Consider the following 17,144-nt stretch of genomic DNA (forward strand, 5'->3'; position numbering starts at 1 on the left):
GCTTATGACAGTTAAAGATAATACAGTAAACAAATAGATTTATGATAATGTCGGAATTAATGATGAAAGAGCGGTATCATCAATGTGGGTGAGCTTTTCAATAAATACTGGAATATTTGCTTCCCCTTCTGATTCCATCAACAGGGAATTAAGATGTGTTTTGAGCAATCAACCAAAATTTGTTCATAACTTTGCATAATTTTGATATTAGGAACGTTGAAGTCTGCTGGTATTGCAACAGATTTCTCTATCAATCTAGAAGTGATCTTTGACGCTGCTGCTTGAGGATATAAAACAAATGGGAGAGGAATTCCGAGAATTCTGGACAATTCTCGAATATAATGTGTAGCATATCCCAAATAAGCTCTCATTTCGTTAAATTGTTGCAAATTTGCAGGTGTTTGGTAATAATTCATGTAACAAAACTTGTTGTTGTCTCCCAATGGAAATATTAGAAGCATCTCTTGAAGAGCCATCAGTCTGTACTCTTTCATTTTTTCGTAAGCTTCGATATCAGGTTTTGATGTTGTAATTCTTTCTTTATTTGCTTGTATATGCTTCGTAAGTTGTTCTTTTAGCGCCGATCGTCCTTCGTCATTTGTTGTTATGATAGTTGCCGCTTGCATTTTTTGATTTTGGTCGATAAAATCATGTTGAACTCTTCTTTTCTCTTTCATGCACTCCTCGTATTGCACCTTAAGGTCAGATAGTTCCTTTAAGTTAAGTCCTGTTTGAACAAGCCTTTCTTTTGTTTCGATAAAAGATTTTTGAGATTGTTGTAATTCTTCTATTTGGGCTTTGACTTGTACAACATTACGATAATCTAATGTTAATATAAAATCAACGTTAAATGAAACAGGATCTTCACTAATTGCATCAGATCTGCAGTAATATCCAGATTTGAATTCTAAAAGTAAAACATCGTAAATAGGTTTGAAACTTCTTGGCATTCCAAGGAAGATTAGTCCATTTAAATCGATTGTTTTTTCAAGATCGTTGAATTTGACTTTAAATTCCTTTGTTTTTGTTCTATGTTCTTTAAGTTCGACTAACTTTTCACAATTCCATGTAATTTTGTTATCAGAATTGGTGATTTTATTAATTTCAAACTTTTTTCGTCAATTTGGACGATTAGAGGAGGTATTTCACTAAAATGCGCATCAGAGTAAATGGTAAATGATAAGATTTCATGAAAATTAAAGCTTGGAGGAATGAATACACATTGGACAGTATCCCCCATCTTAAAATAATGACAAAATATAGATATAAATCATATATTTATGGTGAATATTATCAGAATGTAAGAAAATTGAAGTTCAATTAAAATTGCCGATTTGAATTTCTTGAATAATGATCTTTTAACAAAGAAATAATTATCAGTGGCTGTATGTTGATAGCATATATTCACCATTTAATGATTAGGCAACTACAATCCAAAAACTGACACACCTAAAAAAAAATAAAAATCATTTCCTATTAGACCACTTAGACAGTGTTTTTATATTCACTCTCCAATTAGCTATTATATTCATGAAGCAGACAAATTCAAAAAATTTTTTTGCTCATTCGTTTGCAATTTTCACGAAAATTTGCAATAATTTTGCTTTTTCTAGTTATGTCATATTCCATTGTAGACTATTATCGTTACTTTTGTATGGATCTCGAAGCAGAATTAAGTTTATTTCCATTCAAACAAAATCTCGAAATTTATATACAAACTGACTATAGAATAGATTTTAACAAAGACAAAACCATGTGTGACAGATGCAAATTCAACTCATCTAATAATCTAGCCAATAGTAGTAATCATGATGTTGTAATTTCCTACACAACAAGTAGACCATTTAACATGGTTATATTTATTAGAACATTACGTCAAACTGGCTCGAATTGCAGCGTTGTATTTTTTGTAACAGACGAATTTTTATCAAAAGTAAGTAACGACACCAAAAATTACGTTCTCAAGTGTGGAGGTCAATTCATAAACTACCATCAACCAACATACACCGAATTAGAAGACGATTGGTCTGATCCTTATATTCATATACATAATTTCATTAGATTAAATCTTCACGAATATTTCGAATGATAACGTCAAACATTTGGCAATGGTTGGTATTAAGAGAGGCCAGAAGCTTGGAAATATCACAGGTATAAACAGAAATGATCTTACAGTTGCAATTCTCCATCAAGTTCATTGGAATCCGTACTTGTTTAATCAGTTGGAAGAAATATGTCCAAAACCTCCAGGAGATTTCAGAGATTACTTAGGAAGATGTAAGGGATGCTTTGGTTACTAAAACAACGAGAAAAATCTAAAATTCAAAATGAAAAAATATAATGATAATAATATTGAGAATTCAAGAGCGCTGTGCCTACCGAGAATTCTTAGAATGATCTGTTTTTCTTTCGTGTTATAGAAAAAATGTTTTTATATGTTATGTAAAGATTATGTTTGTATTTATAGGATTTCCGATATTTTTTCTTAACTGCTTTACCTTAAACAAGCTCTACTCTCATCTGAAAAGAATCTCAATAAAAATTAAAAATAATTATTTTAATAATGATATCCATGTGTTTTGAAAGTATGGACTGCTTTATCATACTTCAAAAATTATGATTTCATCATAATTGTTTCATTTTCATTAATGTCGGAAGTTCTGAATGTTAATATCAATGAAGATCCCCGACTATTATTTGAAAAATATGATGTAGCTACCATTAAAAAGATTAAAGAATCTGCACAAACTGAAATTGAACACAAGCAAAATGTTTTAAGGCAATTTATTGGAGATAATTATAAACCAGTTTTAGAAACTCCTCCTGTACTTAAAGATATACAAGTAATTTTTGAAGATACCAGGCAAACATTATCTAAAATTACAGAATATTCAAAAAACTTCAATTCAGATGGTGAAATTCAGGAAAAACAACCAGCTTCTCCTTATTCAGAAGTATCACAATTGTATATGAGCGCTCTTTATTGCTTAGACAATAATAAATTTATCGAATCTTTACAAAATTCTGAATTAGCAAAAGAAAAATTAAAATTAATTGGTAAAAACTCAATTATAGCAATTTCATTAAGTGTTGCAATTGATTCTCTACCAAGTCGTATTCTTACAACAATCAAAAACTACTTAGAAGATCCAAATACAACTTTATCTTCTCCAATTCTTTCAGATTGCTATACAACCCTCATGAAATTCAATAAAGTTCAGCGTTTGAAATCATCAAATCCTTTCGAATTCATTAAAGAAGCGTTGATACAAAGAATTAAAAAATTATTCGAAAAAATTGGACAAATTAATGACATTTGTCAAAAGTTTTTACTCGTTTTAGAATCATCGATTGCATTTCTTAGTACTATTCATGAAGATTCCACTGATTTCATTGATACAATCACAAATTCATTCAGTAACTCGGATACATCTCATCTAGCCAATATCGAATTACGAGATTTATTCAGACACGCCAAATCAATCCAAGATTTAGCAAATTCAAGCATAAATTCTCCAAATATTATTTCATTTTTGAATGAAACCGCAATTTCACCAGATTTCTGGAAATCAGCCTTCCTCCCTGTATTTAAGACGTTTTTATTCTATAATGTCTATAATGAAAAATTTTCATACTTAATTTTTTGAATACTGTAGTTCCTACAATTAAATTATATCAATTCTATTGGATGAAACATTATCAGTATATGTTTTTGCAGAACTTTAATTGAGTAATAGCCGATAAAAGTAAATTTTGAATGGAAGAAGCACTGGTTCCGCAGTCAATAGGAAGCTACCTAATACGAGATAAGCTAGGTTCCGGTGGATTCTCTTCTGTATTTCAATCTCTTGATACTCGAACTCAAATACCAGTTGCTATTAAAGTAATTGATAAACATCGAGTAAATTTACAGTCGCTACAACGCGAAGAGGATCTCCTCAAAAAGCTCGATCATCCATTTTGTGTTTCTTTTTATGAATTTTTCGAAGATGAACACTATTATTATTTAGTAATGGAATACGTCGAAGGAAGAACAATTTTCAAACTTATTAATGCAAAGGGTGCATTACCAGAATGGCTTTGCAGACATGTTTTTTGCCAATTAATCTGTGCTTTAGATTATTTACACTCAACACTAAAATGCGTTCATCGCGATATCAAGGCAGAAAATATCATGTTAGACAATAGTGGCAATATTAAATTAATTGACTTTGGTCTTAGTAACATTTTCGAGAGTAATAATACACTTTTAAGTACAGTTGTTGGATCTCCAGCATATGCACCTCCCGAAATGTTCAATGGCCAGAAATATAACGCAAATACAGATCTTTGGAGCGCCGGCGTTGTTTTGTATGCAATGAGCGTTGGAAAGCTTCCATTTACAGATCCGTGCTTCCAGAAGCTCGTACAAAAAATTACAATGCTAGAGCCAGAATATCCAGAGGATCTTTCTCCTTTATTAGTCGATTTATTACATAGAATGCTTATGAAGGATTTCAACTGCCGTATGTCGATTGCCAAAATCAGGGATCACCCCTGGTTCACGAAATACCGCTATTCACCAATCATGACGGCTGATTACGAAATTGACCAACATTACAGAATTCACGGTACAGACGATGGCGACGAAGATGTCCTTAAACGACTTCAAGACTTAAACTTCAATGGAATACAACTACAGAGACTAGCTCGAAACAATGTTTATAGTAGTGATGTAGCTCCATTTCAAATTGTACACAGATATATCATCAAACAGAAAATGAAAGGTATGTATAAGCAAGCCCAGGATGATGCAAACGGGGATTAATCCAAACGATTCACTCTTTCACTTCCAATGCCATCACAAAAGTTGTCGACACCGAATTTCCTGATGACACAATGGGATCCATTTATAGGAAGAAGAAGGTCCCAGATAGGTGTAAGACATTGTTGTCCAATGTCAGCCACTAATTTGGTTAAAATCCCTGAAGATGACTCTTCTGCTACAGTTACAAAATCTGTGAAGTCGGTGCCTTCAATAAAAATTCCATCAACTTGTAAAGTGGCCGCGCTTCAGACTCTATCTCAAATAACTGGTATAGATTCTATGAAGAAGCAGCTAATAGCTAATCCTATATTTGAAACAAATGAGTTTCCTCAAAACGGTGTATAAATATTTTGTCTGAATTGATTGATATTATTTTAATTTTGATTATTTTTTCTAATTTTAACATTTTTAGTTTCTCGATGTAAGCTTATTACATCAGTAATATATCTAAGTAATTGCTATTTCTATATCTTGGTAGTTTATGAAGAAAATGCAAATTGTTTTTTAGAATTTTATGATTTCACATATTAAAACTATGTAATCATCTATTCTTTATTGGGAAAATTTTCTGATATCAATATGGTTTTTGTTAATTTCTTAAAAAATCCAAAAAAACAAAATATTGTAAATTTCTAGAATTAAAAAAAGAGAAATGTAAGAGGATACAAATATAGATATTTATAACAAGTAAAGATGAAAACGATTGGTTTGTTTTTCGCAACTAATATAGAAAATGATCATAATTTTGGGTTGAAATGAGCCAAAACACGAAAATTAATATGAACAAAAATATAATGGCTATAATAAATTGCTGAGAAGCAGATGTTAATGGAACATCTTTAAGTAACGAATAATATTCTCTTTTAAGTGTTTCTAATTGAATTGCTTGGTCGTTGATGATAGCTTTTCTTTCTGCTTCTAGTTCATCTTCTTCTTCGGCATCTGAAAGATATTCATACTCATGTTCATCAGAACTCATTTTTTTATATTTTTTTAGGTGTTAGACCCCTTATAAAAATTATCTAAAAAGAGTCATTGGTACAATGGTCTATCTGAGATCTTATTTTCAAATTTTAAAAGAAAATGTATTTGATAAATTTCCTGAATCTGATTCCAAAACTTGAAATCGCATAATTTAGAAAAAGGTAGGTCAACAAAAAATACGTTATTTCGCAAGAAAAAAAATTCTCATGAACAACTTCAAGCGGATTTTTCTCAGTAATAAAACTCCAAACTTCTCTTAATTGTGGAGAGAAATTGAAGTTTTCTTCATGCATAGTAATTTATTACTTTGTATTTACATTAATTTCAGAAACAGTGTTGACATATATGCAATTTAAAATCGATGTCATTTATACTTAGCAAGAATATATCCAATCGTTCTATTCTTTCAAAATATAAAGCTCTACAATGGAAATTGTATAGCTTAAAATTTAATAATCTGCCCCGATACTTTGAACGATGAAAATTGTAAGCCACTGCAATAAAATTAATCCTCAATTGTTGTATATATTGATATCTTACTCTCATAAAAATCTGCAAGACCGTTTTCGCGAAAAAGTCATTTTACATACATGCGTTACTTAGTTAGGCGATTGTTCTAACCTCAATCATAAAAATAATGCAAAATACTGAAAGTCTAGATATAATTAATAGACTCTAAATATTGCAGCTGCGCTTAAAACAAGATTTAACAAATTTGTCGATATTCACTCAACAAATTGAAATTTCATCAATAAAGCAAAAACAAAATGAGTTACAAACGGGAACATGACGAATTTATCTACTAAAAACAAATTTATAACTAATATACAGCAAAAATTCTCGATTAATCCCCGAATTGCAACAAATAACTTGAAGATGTTGTTTTACGTTGCTTACAAAAGCAAACTACATAAAGTTTTTGAAATAGAACCTTTTAAATACGCTCAAATAAAAATCTATACTAATACCTTTTCTCTTTTTTTAAATAAATATATTCTCATTCATTCCCTAAAACAAACCATTATATGAATATCATGAAATATGTCATTAAAAATAAATTATAATAATAATCCAAAATATTCATATCAGATATGGGAAAAAGACAAATTTTGGAACAAGCATCAAAAATAAATAATGTTTGTAATTCCAAAAATTTTTCATTTTGCAAATTTTCATGGAAAATTCGTATTTCTTCTCTCCATTTTCAAATTTTTGAATTTTTTTTGGAATTTTAAATGAAGAATTGAGAAACCTAATATAGATGGTTGTTATCTCATATGTGAATATGTTCGTTTTATTTCACAGTTTGGAATTTTCTCATATTTTATGGTGAAATTGAGTTTCTATCACAAGTTTAGATAGCATATTTAAGGACAGATTACATGAACTTATATTTTCATCAATATGGTATATTGAAATAGGAGACGCTCAATATTACAATGTCTTTCTTAGAATTCCAAATGTATTCAAATTTCCTGAAACTACAATTTCTGTAGTTACTAGCCACATATAGGAAGCAATACACAAATGTCTAGTAGATAGTATATCATTTTATCTCGCAAAATGAGTATCTTAGGAAAAATTCTAGATACTTTTTCAAAACATACAACAACGCAAGATCTATTCTGTAAAACCGATTAACAGTACAAATATGTTTATTTGCAGGTCAAAGAATCGAATGTTAATTTTAATAATATTTCCTCGAAATCGCTCTTGCAGTTTTCTTCCATTCTTCGTCTATTAGTTACCGAGTACCTACATAGTCTAAATCCATTACCAAAATCAAGAAAGAATCGTTACGATTTTGTTGACCTACCTTTATTTAGAATTTACCCGATCTGAACTGTGTAGATAATTCATTTGGAAAACAATAATGATTGATGTTCTACACAGTTCGGAATTTTTTTTCTCCAAAATTTTAAAATGTATTAACGAATCTTTGGATCCATTGGCAATCTAAAATTCAATGGATCCAAAAGGAATCTTCATAGTGTAGATGCTACAACACTTATTTGGCATCAATACTATGAAAATCTCAGTCCTCCACCAGTTATTCAAGGTGATAACCAAAATGTTACTGCAACAGCGAACAAATGCTTCACATATATCTGTAAGTTCGAAAATCTTACTGACAGAGCGGTCAATTTCAAGAGTATTTCAAGTTATTCTATTTTACTTTGCGAAAACACATTTTACAACGGTTCAGGCACGGTCTATATCACTAGCACAGGCACAAGCAACATTATTATTGATAAATTCTGTTCTTTTGAAAGCAAAACTTCATCCAGTGGCCATTTTGCTCGTTTCGAAGGCTACATGAACAGTACAATCCTCCAAGGTACAATTTCTAATGGAGGAAATCGCGATGTAACATATGGAATGATTTACCAAGATTCAGGTGATTCATCTCTTTCAAACACAAACATTACTAACTGCATTTCAATACAGGCTACAGCTTTTCTATATTTTTTTATTAAGCCTGCAGCAAAGGTCAAATTTTGTAATTTTGAAAATTTGGAAGCAACTCGAAGTGCTATCACTCATTTTGAGAGAGCTGATGGGATAATTGAAAGATGTAATTATATAAATAATTTCCAAGCAAAACAAGATCATGGTATAGTTCATGAATTTATGAAAAAACTTGACGTTTTACATTCATTTTTCAAAGACAATCTAAAGAACAAAGATGGGGCTTTATTTTATGCAAAACAAGGACAAATTTATATATATAATTGCAGTATTGATAACTATACACAATATACATCGGATGGAACTATATCCACATCAGAAATGCCAATAAAACCATTTTACAATGACTTAAAGTTCATTGGAACAAGTCCATGTGAAGGTCCGTTACTAATTGCACAAAATAAAGACAAAAAAGATTCAATTTATAAAAATATCAAATTATTATCATTAATTAACCTTTTTATAAAACCATTTAAATAAAAAATAACGAGATGTGTAATTTTTAAGTAGTAATTATATACTTTTTTCATGGTTTAAGTCTCTATAGCATACTCTCTCCAAGAGTATAAGAGAATCCCACTGTTTATGATAATGTGCAAATTAATAAGCAGTTATTTTAAAATAAACAAATGTACTCATTGCACGATTATCAGATTCTATGACATCTTCGTTCATGTCGGTCAAATTTGTTCCCAAGGATGTCAAATCATGTGGATATATCCAAGATAAGCTGGAGGTTGAGGATTTGTTAATTCAAAATTATTAAAAACAACATAGGGTATCATAATACATGCCAAATTCATGTTTTAACAAATTACATTCAAATCAAGTTAATAAAAATATTTTCTTTAAATGCGAATAATCTAGTTTATCATATTTTCTTAACTAACAGTCAATCTTTATTCATTTACCAAGCCATGTGAAGGTAAATCGTCTGTTTTAGACATGATAAGTTCTCAAAGAAATGATTGAATGTTTGGTATATCAATTTTGGTTGAGCTAAATACTATACAAAAACGAGTTATATAAATACAGATATTCATAATTATTTTATTCACTTGGTTTTTTAAGGTATTCAGAAACAAGTTGAGCTGCCTTCTCAGCATCAAGTCTTTCATTCTCTTTTTCAGCTGTCAATTGTTGAAGAACTGAAACAATTTCTTTTGGCAATTGTAATTTTTCAATATTTTTAAGAGCATCATATGGATTATCATTGAAATATGATAAAAACCAAAGAGCAGCTGAGTATACATCATCTTTTCTTGGATCTGTTTTGGACTTATTCTGTGGCATGCATGGATGATCATAAGTAAAGGCAACAATATCTCCAGACTTAACAGCAGCATGGAAGCATCCCAATGTAAGCTTTGTAAAGTCTGGTGAAATAAAGATACTCGATCTGCAGATACAGCCATGTGAAAATTTCAATGAATGGATAGCGGAAAGTGTTGTTAATAGAATTTCAAAGAGTGGAATAAGTTTGTCTGTTGGAATTGGTGTTTCCCAAGGTACAAAATCAAAGTCTTCGTATGCAATTGAAACAACTCCAAGTGCTTGGTTGCGTGTTAGCGTTTTAATTTTAACAATGTTATTAATTTTATTTAAATTATCTTGCAGATATGAAATTTCTCTGCAAACAAGGCGAAATGGAACTCTGATGCAAGTTTCTATAATTGCCGGAGCATTTGCAGCCTTTCCTCTTGAAATTGTTGCTGTATCTCCAAGATAAACAAAGGATGAAATTAAAAATGTGTCTAATGGTTTAAAAGTTGGCGTAACGTAATTAAGGTTGGATAAATTGCTTAAATTTACATGATAACGACTATCTTGAAGCCGAGGAATCTTATTATCTTCGGTCATAATTCTTTCAATGTAAAATTTATTTTTTTGAGCGGAGAGTTTTTCAATTATTCCGATTTGCAAATGTCATTTTATTAAACAGATATTAAAGGATTATGTCAATACAGATGGTTTCATGTTTTTCATATCTATTTCCTTCTGTCAATCAAATCAAGGATTTCTCCAAATGAGAATTATGTTTATCTAAGCCCAGTGTTAATTATTTATTGATTATTACATGTAAATCTGGGTATTAGAGCGCTGTGTTTGTTCCTTTTACTCAAAATTTATCATAAAAATGAATGAATGTATGACGCTTTTAAAAACACGTTCTACTATTTCATAGTTTTATGCTTTTATTATAAACAAACATAGATCTAAACAAAACAAATCATAATTTTCTAGGAATAGATTGTTTTAGAATATGTCTAAATGTAGGATCTCTCATATATTCTGTATTTTTGTTTTTCATCCAAAAAGCGTGAATATTATCAACAAAATCTTTGGAATTTTCTTCTGTTACAGTTGAAATGCAATAATGATGATTTTGATCGATTTTAATGTAAACTTGGTTGTTTTTACATGATATTTGAGTTGTTGGAGGGAGTTCTAGTGTGAAATCTTCTGGATCGATATAGCTGCATCGATTTAAAATTAAAATGACAGGATTAGTATTTCCTTCTAAGCATAAAATGAATAAAGCGCCACTAATTTGAAGTTTCTTCCATTGTTTTGTTGTATTATCAAAAGTAAATATTGTACAATCAGAATAAGTCTGGGCATAGTCATATACTAGCTCAGAGTATATCCTTTTTATGGCATTTAAATTCATTTCTTTTTTAGTAGGAAATGCTCCTAGAGTAATACTCATTTTTTAATAAAAAAAATAGGGGGAGAAACACCAAAAAAAATTAAAAAAAAACTTGAAACGTTTAAATGAGAACAAAAATAGAATGTATATACATAAATTTTTAAATTTTCATTCAAATCATTAGTTTTTTTTTTTAAAAATGATAATTTAAAAGTCTTTTGAAGCCTCATTCTACTGATATCATGACATGAAATTATTTTTGTGGATCATTGATAACCCATCAATATATCTGGAAGATCTAAGGCTATTTTTAACTGTTGTAGCCTGTCATGGTAGAATTTATGCATTTTCTCCTTGAGATATCTGTAAATGAAATCTGCAACAGGGAGATCATTTCGCGCAAAGTAAGAGCTGCTCCATTTATTTTTTTCTAAATCATTTGAAGAATCATGTAATTTCTGAAGTCTTTGAAACGCAAAATGTATATTATTTGCATTTTCCTTCAAAGCCGCAAACTTATTATTATATGCAAATGCACGCATATACAACTCGCTATCAATTTTAGCTATAAACCGATATTTGAATAAGAAAGCGATGAAAATCATTTCATCAATGATTTTGAAAGGCGTTCCATTTCTAAATGTATTTAGAATCTCGTCAATCAAGAAATCATCGCCTAATGATAAATAAAATGTTATCTGATCTCTTCCAATCAAGTAAGCAAGCATGAAAGGAATCATAATATCTTTGAATTTATTTTTCACATCTTCTAATGCAATAACATTATTTATCAACAAATGATAAACAACACTTCCATAGTAATTATTCTTGGAAAGATCAATATTACTACTTATATATATATTAAACAAATTGTTAACATCTGAATTAAAACTGCAAATCTGAATAAGATGTGAAATGTTAGAAGAGTTTTCATGCAATAATGGACAAAATGTATTCGTATAAATTAATCTAACTTCTTCATAAAAGAAGAATTCTATGACTGAACAAATATTTGCTAAATAAATCATTCCGAACTCGAAATTTTCTGGTAATAATGAATTTACAAAATTAAAGAATTCTAATACAAAACCTGGATTAATATTAATATCTGTTACGTTTCTTGCTATTTTACATGTGATTTCAGCAAAATCATCAATGATTTGTGGATAATTTATTTTATGTAACAAAACTAACAATCTTCCATAAAATTCTTCTTCAGTTGGATATAATTTGAAATTATTAAGTAAATTATTCAATTTTTCAATAATAAAACAAACAACATCTTCGCTTATATTATTGTCTATTAATTGAATCAAGTCGTCGAACAAAATTTCGACAAAATTCAAAATTGAATTTTGTAAAATTTCTGGTTTGTTTTCTGAAGCCTTTAATATATAAACGCTTAATCTGATTTGTATATTTATATCTATTTCGCGTAAATCAATGCAAAGAGCGTCAAAAATATCAATAGAAGAATTATTTGCATAAAATTGAATTAAACATCCATTGAAGACATTCGAATATATTTTTTCTTGTTGTAATTGATGAAATTCTTCTGGAATCTGTTCAATTTCAAACGCATTAGCAAATTTAAATTTCATTGCATCGTCTGTAATGAAATCCAATACTGAATTAACGTCTTCTTGAGTCTGGACCATCTCAGTTATAAGAGCAATGCATGATTCAATAATTGGCTCATTTTCTGGATCATTTTCGATTTCTGTTTGCAAAAAGAAACTGAGATCATTGTTTAACTTGTCATAGTCATATTCTGTATAAAAAGATAGAAATAGTGCTTTTTGAAGGATTTCTGTTTTAATTTCATGAATTTCATCTCCAAAATAGGGTAATCCTGACTTTACTGTGTTAACGAGGTTAGATATTGTTTGGTCAATCAATTTCTTGTCTTCGATATCAATTTGTAGCAATACATCGAGTGAAAATTTAAAAATTGTTTCACAGTTTGAGAAAGAGTTCGTAAATTTGGAAAATTGAGAGAACCATGGTTCGTAAATGCGACTTTTGTTTATAAATGCGTATAATTCCGAGAAAGATTGTGAAAAATCAAAATCTGAAATGCAACATAAATTTTCATAAGCTTCGATTATCTGTTTAATAGTTGTTGCACTTCCTTCGTCTACCTTTTCATCACCACTATATGTATCGAAGATTATTTTTAAAGTTTCTTGAAATTTGTTATTAAAAACGTCAATAGACTCTATTATATAGTCAATTCCTACTCTATCATCCATTCGCATAACCATTTCTATAGTATTAGCTAAGCACCAAGAGATAAAATTAGGATCTGAATAACGAACGAAAAAATGATTTAAATGATCTTTGGAAACTATGATACTTTTTGGAAGCAATTTTGAAATGGAGTTTAATATTGCAGAAGAATTCTTTTGTAACTGAGCAATGAACTCAGAAAAAGAATCAAGTATTTCAATTGGACCAACAACATTAAAAAGATGTTCATTTGTATTTAATAGATTTATACAGCCAAGCGTATTCTTTGTGGATTCGTTTTTTAAGATTATATTTATTAAAGTTAGAATAAAATTGCGATCCTCCTGTAGAGAAATAACAGCATTCATGGCTTCTATTCTGCTGTTTTCGTCTGGATTGTAAAATTTCTCAATTAATTGTATGACAGAGGACTCATCCATTCAATTTATTTCCGACTCTTTTTTTTTCAAAAAAATGAAATTGAATATTTTTAATGAAAGATCTTAAGATCGATAATATACTAATGCGGTTCAAAGGAAGAATTGATTTATATACACATATGTTGTTATACCTGCAAACTTTCGCATCATGATTATCACTGTATCCCGTTACTTTTGGGGATTTTGATTATGATGCCAAAAAAACATAAATCAAAAATTAACGACGACCATGGGATTCGAACCCACGCGGATAAATCCACGGGATTAGCAATCCCGCGCCTTAACCACTCGGCCAAGCCGTCATTACATTTTAGGTCTTTAAAAATGCTTTGTAATTAAAATCAAGCACTTTTATCTCTTTCAAAATACCAAAATTTGAAAATATAGTAACATATCCCTCAAGAAGTTGGAACGACTCATTTCCCTCTCATATATAACTAATTTTCTCAAATTAAATTCAATATTTTTTTAAAATCTAACCTTTTTTTCTTTAATTTTAAATAACCAAATAAATATTTTTCAGTACCATCATACATTTTTTTTATTCAAGTAAAATATTCAAGTGTTAAATCTTTTTTTTAAGCACCATATTTCCATGATGAGCCAGTGTAGTATGTGAATTCACGGAAGTACTGGCAGATTGGCTCGCAACCCATGCAGTAGTTTTCTTCGATATCGTCTTCATCGAAGTTCTGAACCTTATCGACTCTTGTTAAGAACTTAGAAGCAGTGACGACCATCATTGGATGCTCGACGGAAAGATCTTCGACAACCTTTGGGCCAACAACCTTCCAAGATGGGTTAACAACAGGTGGAACTGGGAATGTTGGGACTTTAGCACCATCCTTGTAGCCGTAAAGTGTAGAGACTGCAACATTGTCGGCATCGATCTTTGGTAAGAGGAGACCAACAAGTTCATCGACCATCTGAATTGTTGGGATTTCGGCGATGATAATGGAGCTTTCTGGGAGCTTAGCATTGATTAAGTCGAAAATCTTCTTGGCATCGAGGCCTTCAATCGATTCAACTTTACCATATTGATTGAATTCAGTATGGGTCTTCAAGACTGTCAACTTGATCTTGCCTAAGTCTTCAAGGACCTCGTTAACTGGGCGGACAAGGAGGCCAGACATTTGGTAAACAATATCCTTAGAATTCTTGAATGTTGATACGAAACCTGAAGAAGCGCGTTTGGCAAGTGCATCAAGGTTCTTGTATGTGCCCTTAACGACGCGTGGGTTACCAAGAGCGTTCTCAACTACAAGGATGACAGCTTTCTCAATAATTCCTGCTTGAATCATTGTGAAATGAAAAAAAAATTCTTATCGTGAATTTTGATCCCTTTGTTAGCCGGATGAAAATTTTCTTTCCAAAATGTTATACTATTTGTAAAAATTCCAGAAACATTTCAAATTAATGCCGCTGCTGAAGAGAAATGAAAAATTATCTGAAAAATTCAATTTACGTTTTCGGAATAGTTGCAAAACAATTTCAATCGATACCAATATTATATCACTTATATTAAAATTGAATAACAGAAATAAAAATTGTCTTCTTCCGCTATTTACACGCAATTGAAAAAGAAATCTGACGTTTTATAATGAGATACATGCGAATATTATTTATTGATAAATAATTTTCAATTTGAATGCACTAAACGGTTTTTTTGTAGAGAAAATCATGGAAGCTTTCTTTAAGTATATAATAAATGGCGATATTGCTGCCATTAAGAGATCATTTGACAGCTCATCCGAAGAAGAAAAGCATGGGCTTCTTTCTTATCAAGATGATAACGGTAGAACTCCACTGCATATCGCTGCACTCTATTCAAATGAGGAAGCAGTTGATATTCTTATAGAAAACGGAGCTAATATCAATGCTCTAGATTTTAACGGAAATACACCAATCTTCCACGCAATATTATCTCGTTCACAAACTATCATCGATAAACTCGTACAAAACAAGGCCATTCTTGAGTGGGTCAATTCTAATGGCGAAACTCCACTTCATTACGCTGCTGGAGTGAAGGCATTAGAAATTTTGAATTTTATTCTTGTTCAGGGTGTAGAAGTTAATCCTTCAAGCACACCATCAAGTGACCCACCATTATTTTATGCTGTTCGTGCTGCTTGGCTTGACGGAATTAAAGCTCTTGTTGATTTTGGAGCAAAAGTTGATCCACGCGGCTCTCTTAAGAGAGTTATCCCAATAATTATACAAATGTACAGAAATATCAGCTCTTCGCCGAGTAAAAAGAATAATAATTCTCAACATCGTTCGTTAATTCGCGAAAAATCAATTTCAGGTGAACAAGCCTATGAAATTGTCGATTTCTTAGTACAACATGGTGCTGATATCAATGCAGCGTTTACAGTCAAGGATTCATCAAAAACTCAAGAGACAAATGCATTACAAGATGCAATAATCATGAGTGACCAGAAAATGATCGAAATTCTTCTTCGCGGAAAACCTTCCATTAACAAGCCTCTTCCAAATGGTGTACTTCCTCTTGAGCTTGCAATTCAAAGAAATTGTCCACAGATTATTATACAGATGCTCATCGAAGCAAAGGCAGATGCCCAGCATGTTAATGATCTTGGTCAGACAGACCTTCATTTGGCCTGCATGAATTCGGATATTAACGTTGAAACAGTTCAATATCTCATTGATTACTACAGTAAATATACAGCAAACTATCTTGCAATAGCTGATAGAGAGATAAACGAGTGCCAGGATCCAAAGCAAATTGCTGAAAAAAGAATCGGAAAAAGAGTTGCAGATATTTACAAGAATTCTCCAAGAAAAGTCGATCCGTTCTTTGTAGACAAGGAAGGAAATTCACCACTTTTCTACGCCGCTCAATCTTCTTCAAAAGAAGCAGTTAAATTATTCATTGAATACGGTTGTGATCCGAAAGTTGAAAATAAGCGCAGATATACATCATATTCCATCGCCAAACCAGATATGTCTAACTATATGTACGAAATAGCTAATACAGATGAAAAACAGGAAATATTTGACAAATTAGCCTTCATTAACCCATACCACAATAAAGTTGAGGCATCGGGATCCCCAGAGAAGAAGAATAAAACAGTTACAGTGTACTCTAAAGAGAGTGTTACAAGATTAGAATCAAAGAAGTCTCAGAAATCGCCTAAGGCCAGTCAGTCGCAGGCCAATGAACCAACACCAAAGAAGTCTCAGGTTCAAACTGCAAGACCGTGGAGAGGAGTTGTTGAAGCTGAAGAATTCAGACGTGAAACAAGAATTAACCTCCGCAAGCTTAGATTAGAGATGAGAGAAAAGATTGATGCACTCAAGAAGTCAATCCAAGATATTGCTGATGAAAACGAAATAGAACTTTAAGAAATTTCAAAATTATTATTTTTTTCGAGTCTAATGGTAGTCGTAATTAAGAATAAAAATCTAGATGTAATTTTATTTCTAATCAATAAAGTATTTTTCCTGAATTATCCATGAAAATTTGCCATGAATGATAAGGCGGTGGCATATTTCATTTATTCAAAAATATTTCCGTATCAAAATTCAATATTTTGCAATTTTT

The 17,144-nt window shown here is 30.8% G+C and overlaps 11 protein-coding genes and 1 non-coding gene across 12 annotated transcripts; 5 read left to right on the top strand and 7 right to left on the bottom strand.

The window, feature by feature from the left end:
- Window positions 1-18: 18 nt before the first annotated feature.
- TVAGG3_0992050 (uncharacterized protein) lies at window positions 19-1,236 on the bottom strand (the record flags this gene model as incomplete). Its single annotated transcript, XM_001276846.2, has 1 exon — window positions 138-950. One exon carries the CDS (start codon window positions 948-950, stop codon window positions 138-140), a length of 813 nt encoding a protein of 270 aa, XP_001276847.2.
- A 1,412-nt stretch (window positions 1,237-2,648) lies between these two features.
- TVAGG3_0992060 (conserved oligomeric Golgi complex subunit 1 family) lies at window positions 2,649-3,647 on the top strand (the record flags this gene model as incomplete). Its single annotated transcript, XM_001276847.1, has 1 exon — window positions 2,649-3,647. The coding sequence occupies one exon, from the start codon at window positions 2,649-2,651 to the stop codon at window positions 3,645-3,647; it is 999 nt and encodes a 332-aa protein (XP_001276848.1).
- A 110-nt stretch (window positions 3,648-3,757) lies between these two features.
- On the top strand, window positions 3,758-4,807 carry TVAGG3_0992070 (protein serine/threonine kinase protein; the record flags this gene model as incomplete). Its single annotated transcript, XM_001276848.1, has 1 exon — window positions 3,758-4,807. One exon carries the CDS (start codon window positions 3,758-3,760, stop codon window positions 4,805-4,807), a length of 1,050 nt encoding a protein of 349 aa, XP_001276849.1.
- A 27-nt stretch (window positions 4,808-4,834) lies between these two features.
- TVAGG3_0992080 (uncharacterized protein) lies at window positions 4,835-5,152 on the top strand (the record flags this gene model as incomplete). The annotated part of the gene is made up of 1 exon (XM_001276849.1): window positions 4,835-5,152. One exon carries the CDS (start codon window positions 4,835-4,837, stop codon window positions 5,150-5,152), a length of 318 nt encoding a protein of 105 aa, XP_001276850.1.
- Window positions 5,153-5,462: 310 nt separating this feature from the next.
- TVAGG3_0992090 (uncharacterized protein) lies at window positions 5,463-5,949 on the bottom strand (the record flags this gene model as incomplete). The annotated part of the gene is made up of 1 exon (XM_001276850.1): window positions 5,529-5,786. One exon carries the CDS (start codon window positions 5,784-5,786, stop codon window positions 5,529-5,531), a length of 258 nt encoding a protein of 85 aa, XP_001276851.1.
- A 1,098-nt stretch (window positions 5,950-7,047) lies between these two features.
- On the top strand, window positions 7,048-8,856 carry TVAGG3_0992100 (pectin lyase-like family; the record flags this gene model as incomplete). The annotated part of the gene is made up of 1 exon (XM_001276851.1): window positions 8,108-8,740. The coding sequence occupies one exon, from the start codon at window positions 8,108-8,110 to the stop codon at window positions 8,738-8,740; it is 633 nt and encodes a 210-aa protein (XP_001276852.1).
- Window positions 8,857-9,297: 441 nt separating this feature from the next.
- On the bottom strand, window positions 9,298-10,123 carry TVAGG3_0992110 (protein kinase-like (PK-like) family; the record flags this gene model as incomplete). The annotated part of the gene is made up of 1 exon (XM_001276852.1): window positions 9,311-10,120. The coding sequence occupies one exon, from the start codon at window positions 10,118-10,120 to the stop codon at window positions 9,311-9,313; it is 810 nt and encodes a 269-aa protein (XP_001276853.1).
- Window positions 10,124-10,490: 367 nt separating this feature from the next.
- Window positions 10,491-10,970, bottom strand: TVAGG3_0992120 (mRNA-decapping enzyme C-terminus; the record flags this gene model as incomplete). Its single annotated transcript, XM_001276853.1, has 1 exon — window positions 10,491-10,970. The coding sequence occupies one exon, from the start codon at window positions 10,968-10,970 to the stop codon at window positions 10,491-10,493; it is 480 nt and encodes a 159-aa protein (XP_001276854.1).
- Window positions 10,971-11,093: 123 nt separating this feature from the next.
- TVAGG3_0992130 (armadillo (ARM) repeat-containing protein family) lies at window positions 11,094-13,589 on the bottom strand (the record flags this gene model as incomplete). Its single annotated transcript, XM_001276854.1, has 1 exon — window positions 11,177-13,579. The coding sequence occupies one exon, from the start codon at window positions 13,577-13,579 to the stop codon at window positions 11,177-11,179; it is 2,403 nt and encodes an 800-aa protein (XP_001276855.1).
- Window positions 13,590-13,800: 211 nt separating this feature from the next.
- TVAGG3_0992140 lies at window positions 13,801-13,881 on the bottom strand. The gene has a single exon. It is a non-coding gene; the product is annotated as a tRNA-Ser (tRNA).
- Window positions 13,882-14,059: 178 nt separating this feature from the next.
- On the bottom strand, window positions 14,060-14,897 carry TVAGG3_0992150 (uncharacterized protein; the record flags this gene model as incomplete). The annotated part of the gene is made up of 1 exon (XM_001276855.2): window positions 14,158-14,880. One exon carries the CDS (start codon window positions 14,878-14,880, stop codon window positions 14,158-14,160), a length of 723 nt encoding a protein of 240 aa, XP_001276856.1.
- A 354-nt stretch (window positions 14,898-15,251) lies between these two features.
- Window positions 15,252-17,012, top strand: TVAGG3_0992160 (spectrin binding; the record flags this gene model as incomplete). Its single annotated transcript, XM_001276856.1, has 1 exon — window positions 15,260-16,945. The coding sequence occupies one exon, from the start codon at window positions 15,260-15,262 to the stop codon at window positions 16,943-16,945; it is 1,686 nt and encodes a 561-aa protein (XP_001276857.1).
- Window positions 17,013-17,144: the final 132 nt, after the last annotated feature.

Source organism: Trichomonas vaginalis, chromosome I (assembly GCF_026262505.1).
Source record: "Trichomonas vaginalis G3 chromosome I, whole genome shotgun sequence".
In the NCBI taxonomy this organism is placed as follows: domain Eukaryota; phylum Parabasalia; order Trichomonadida; family Trichomonadidae; genus Trichomonas; species Trichomonas vaginalis.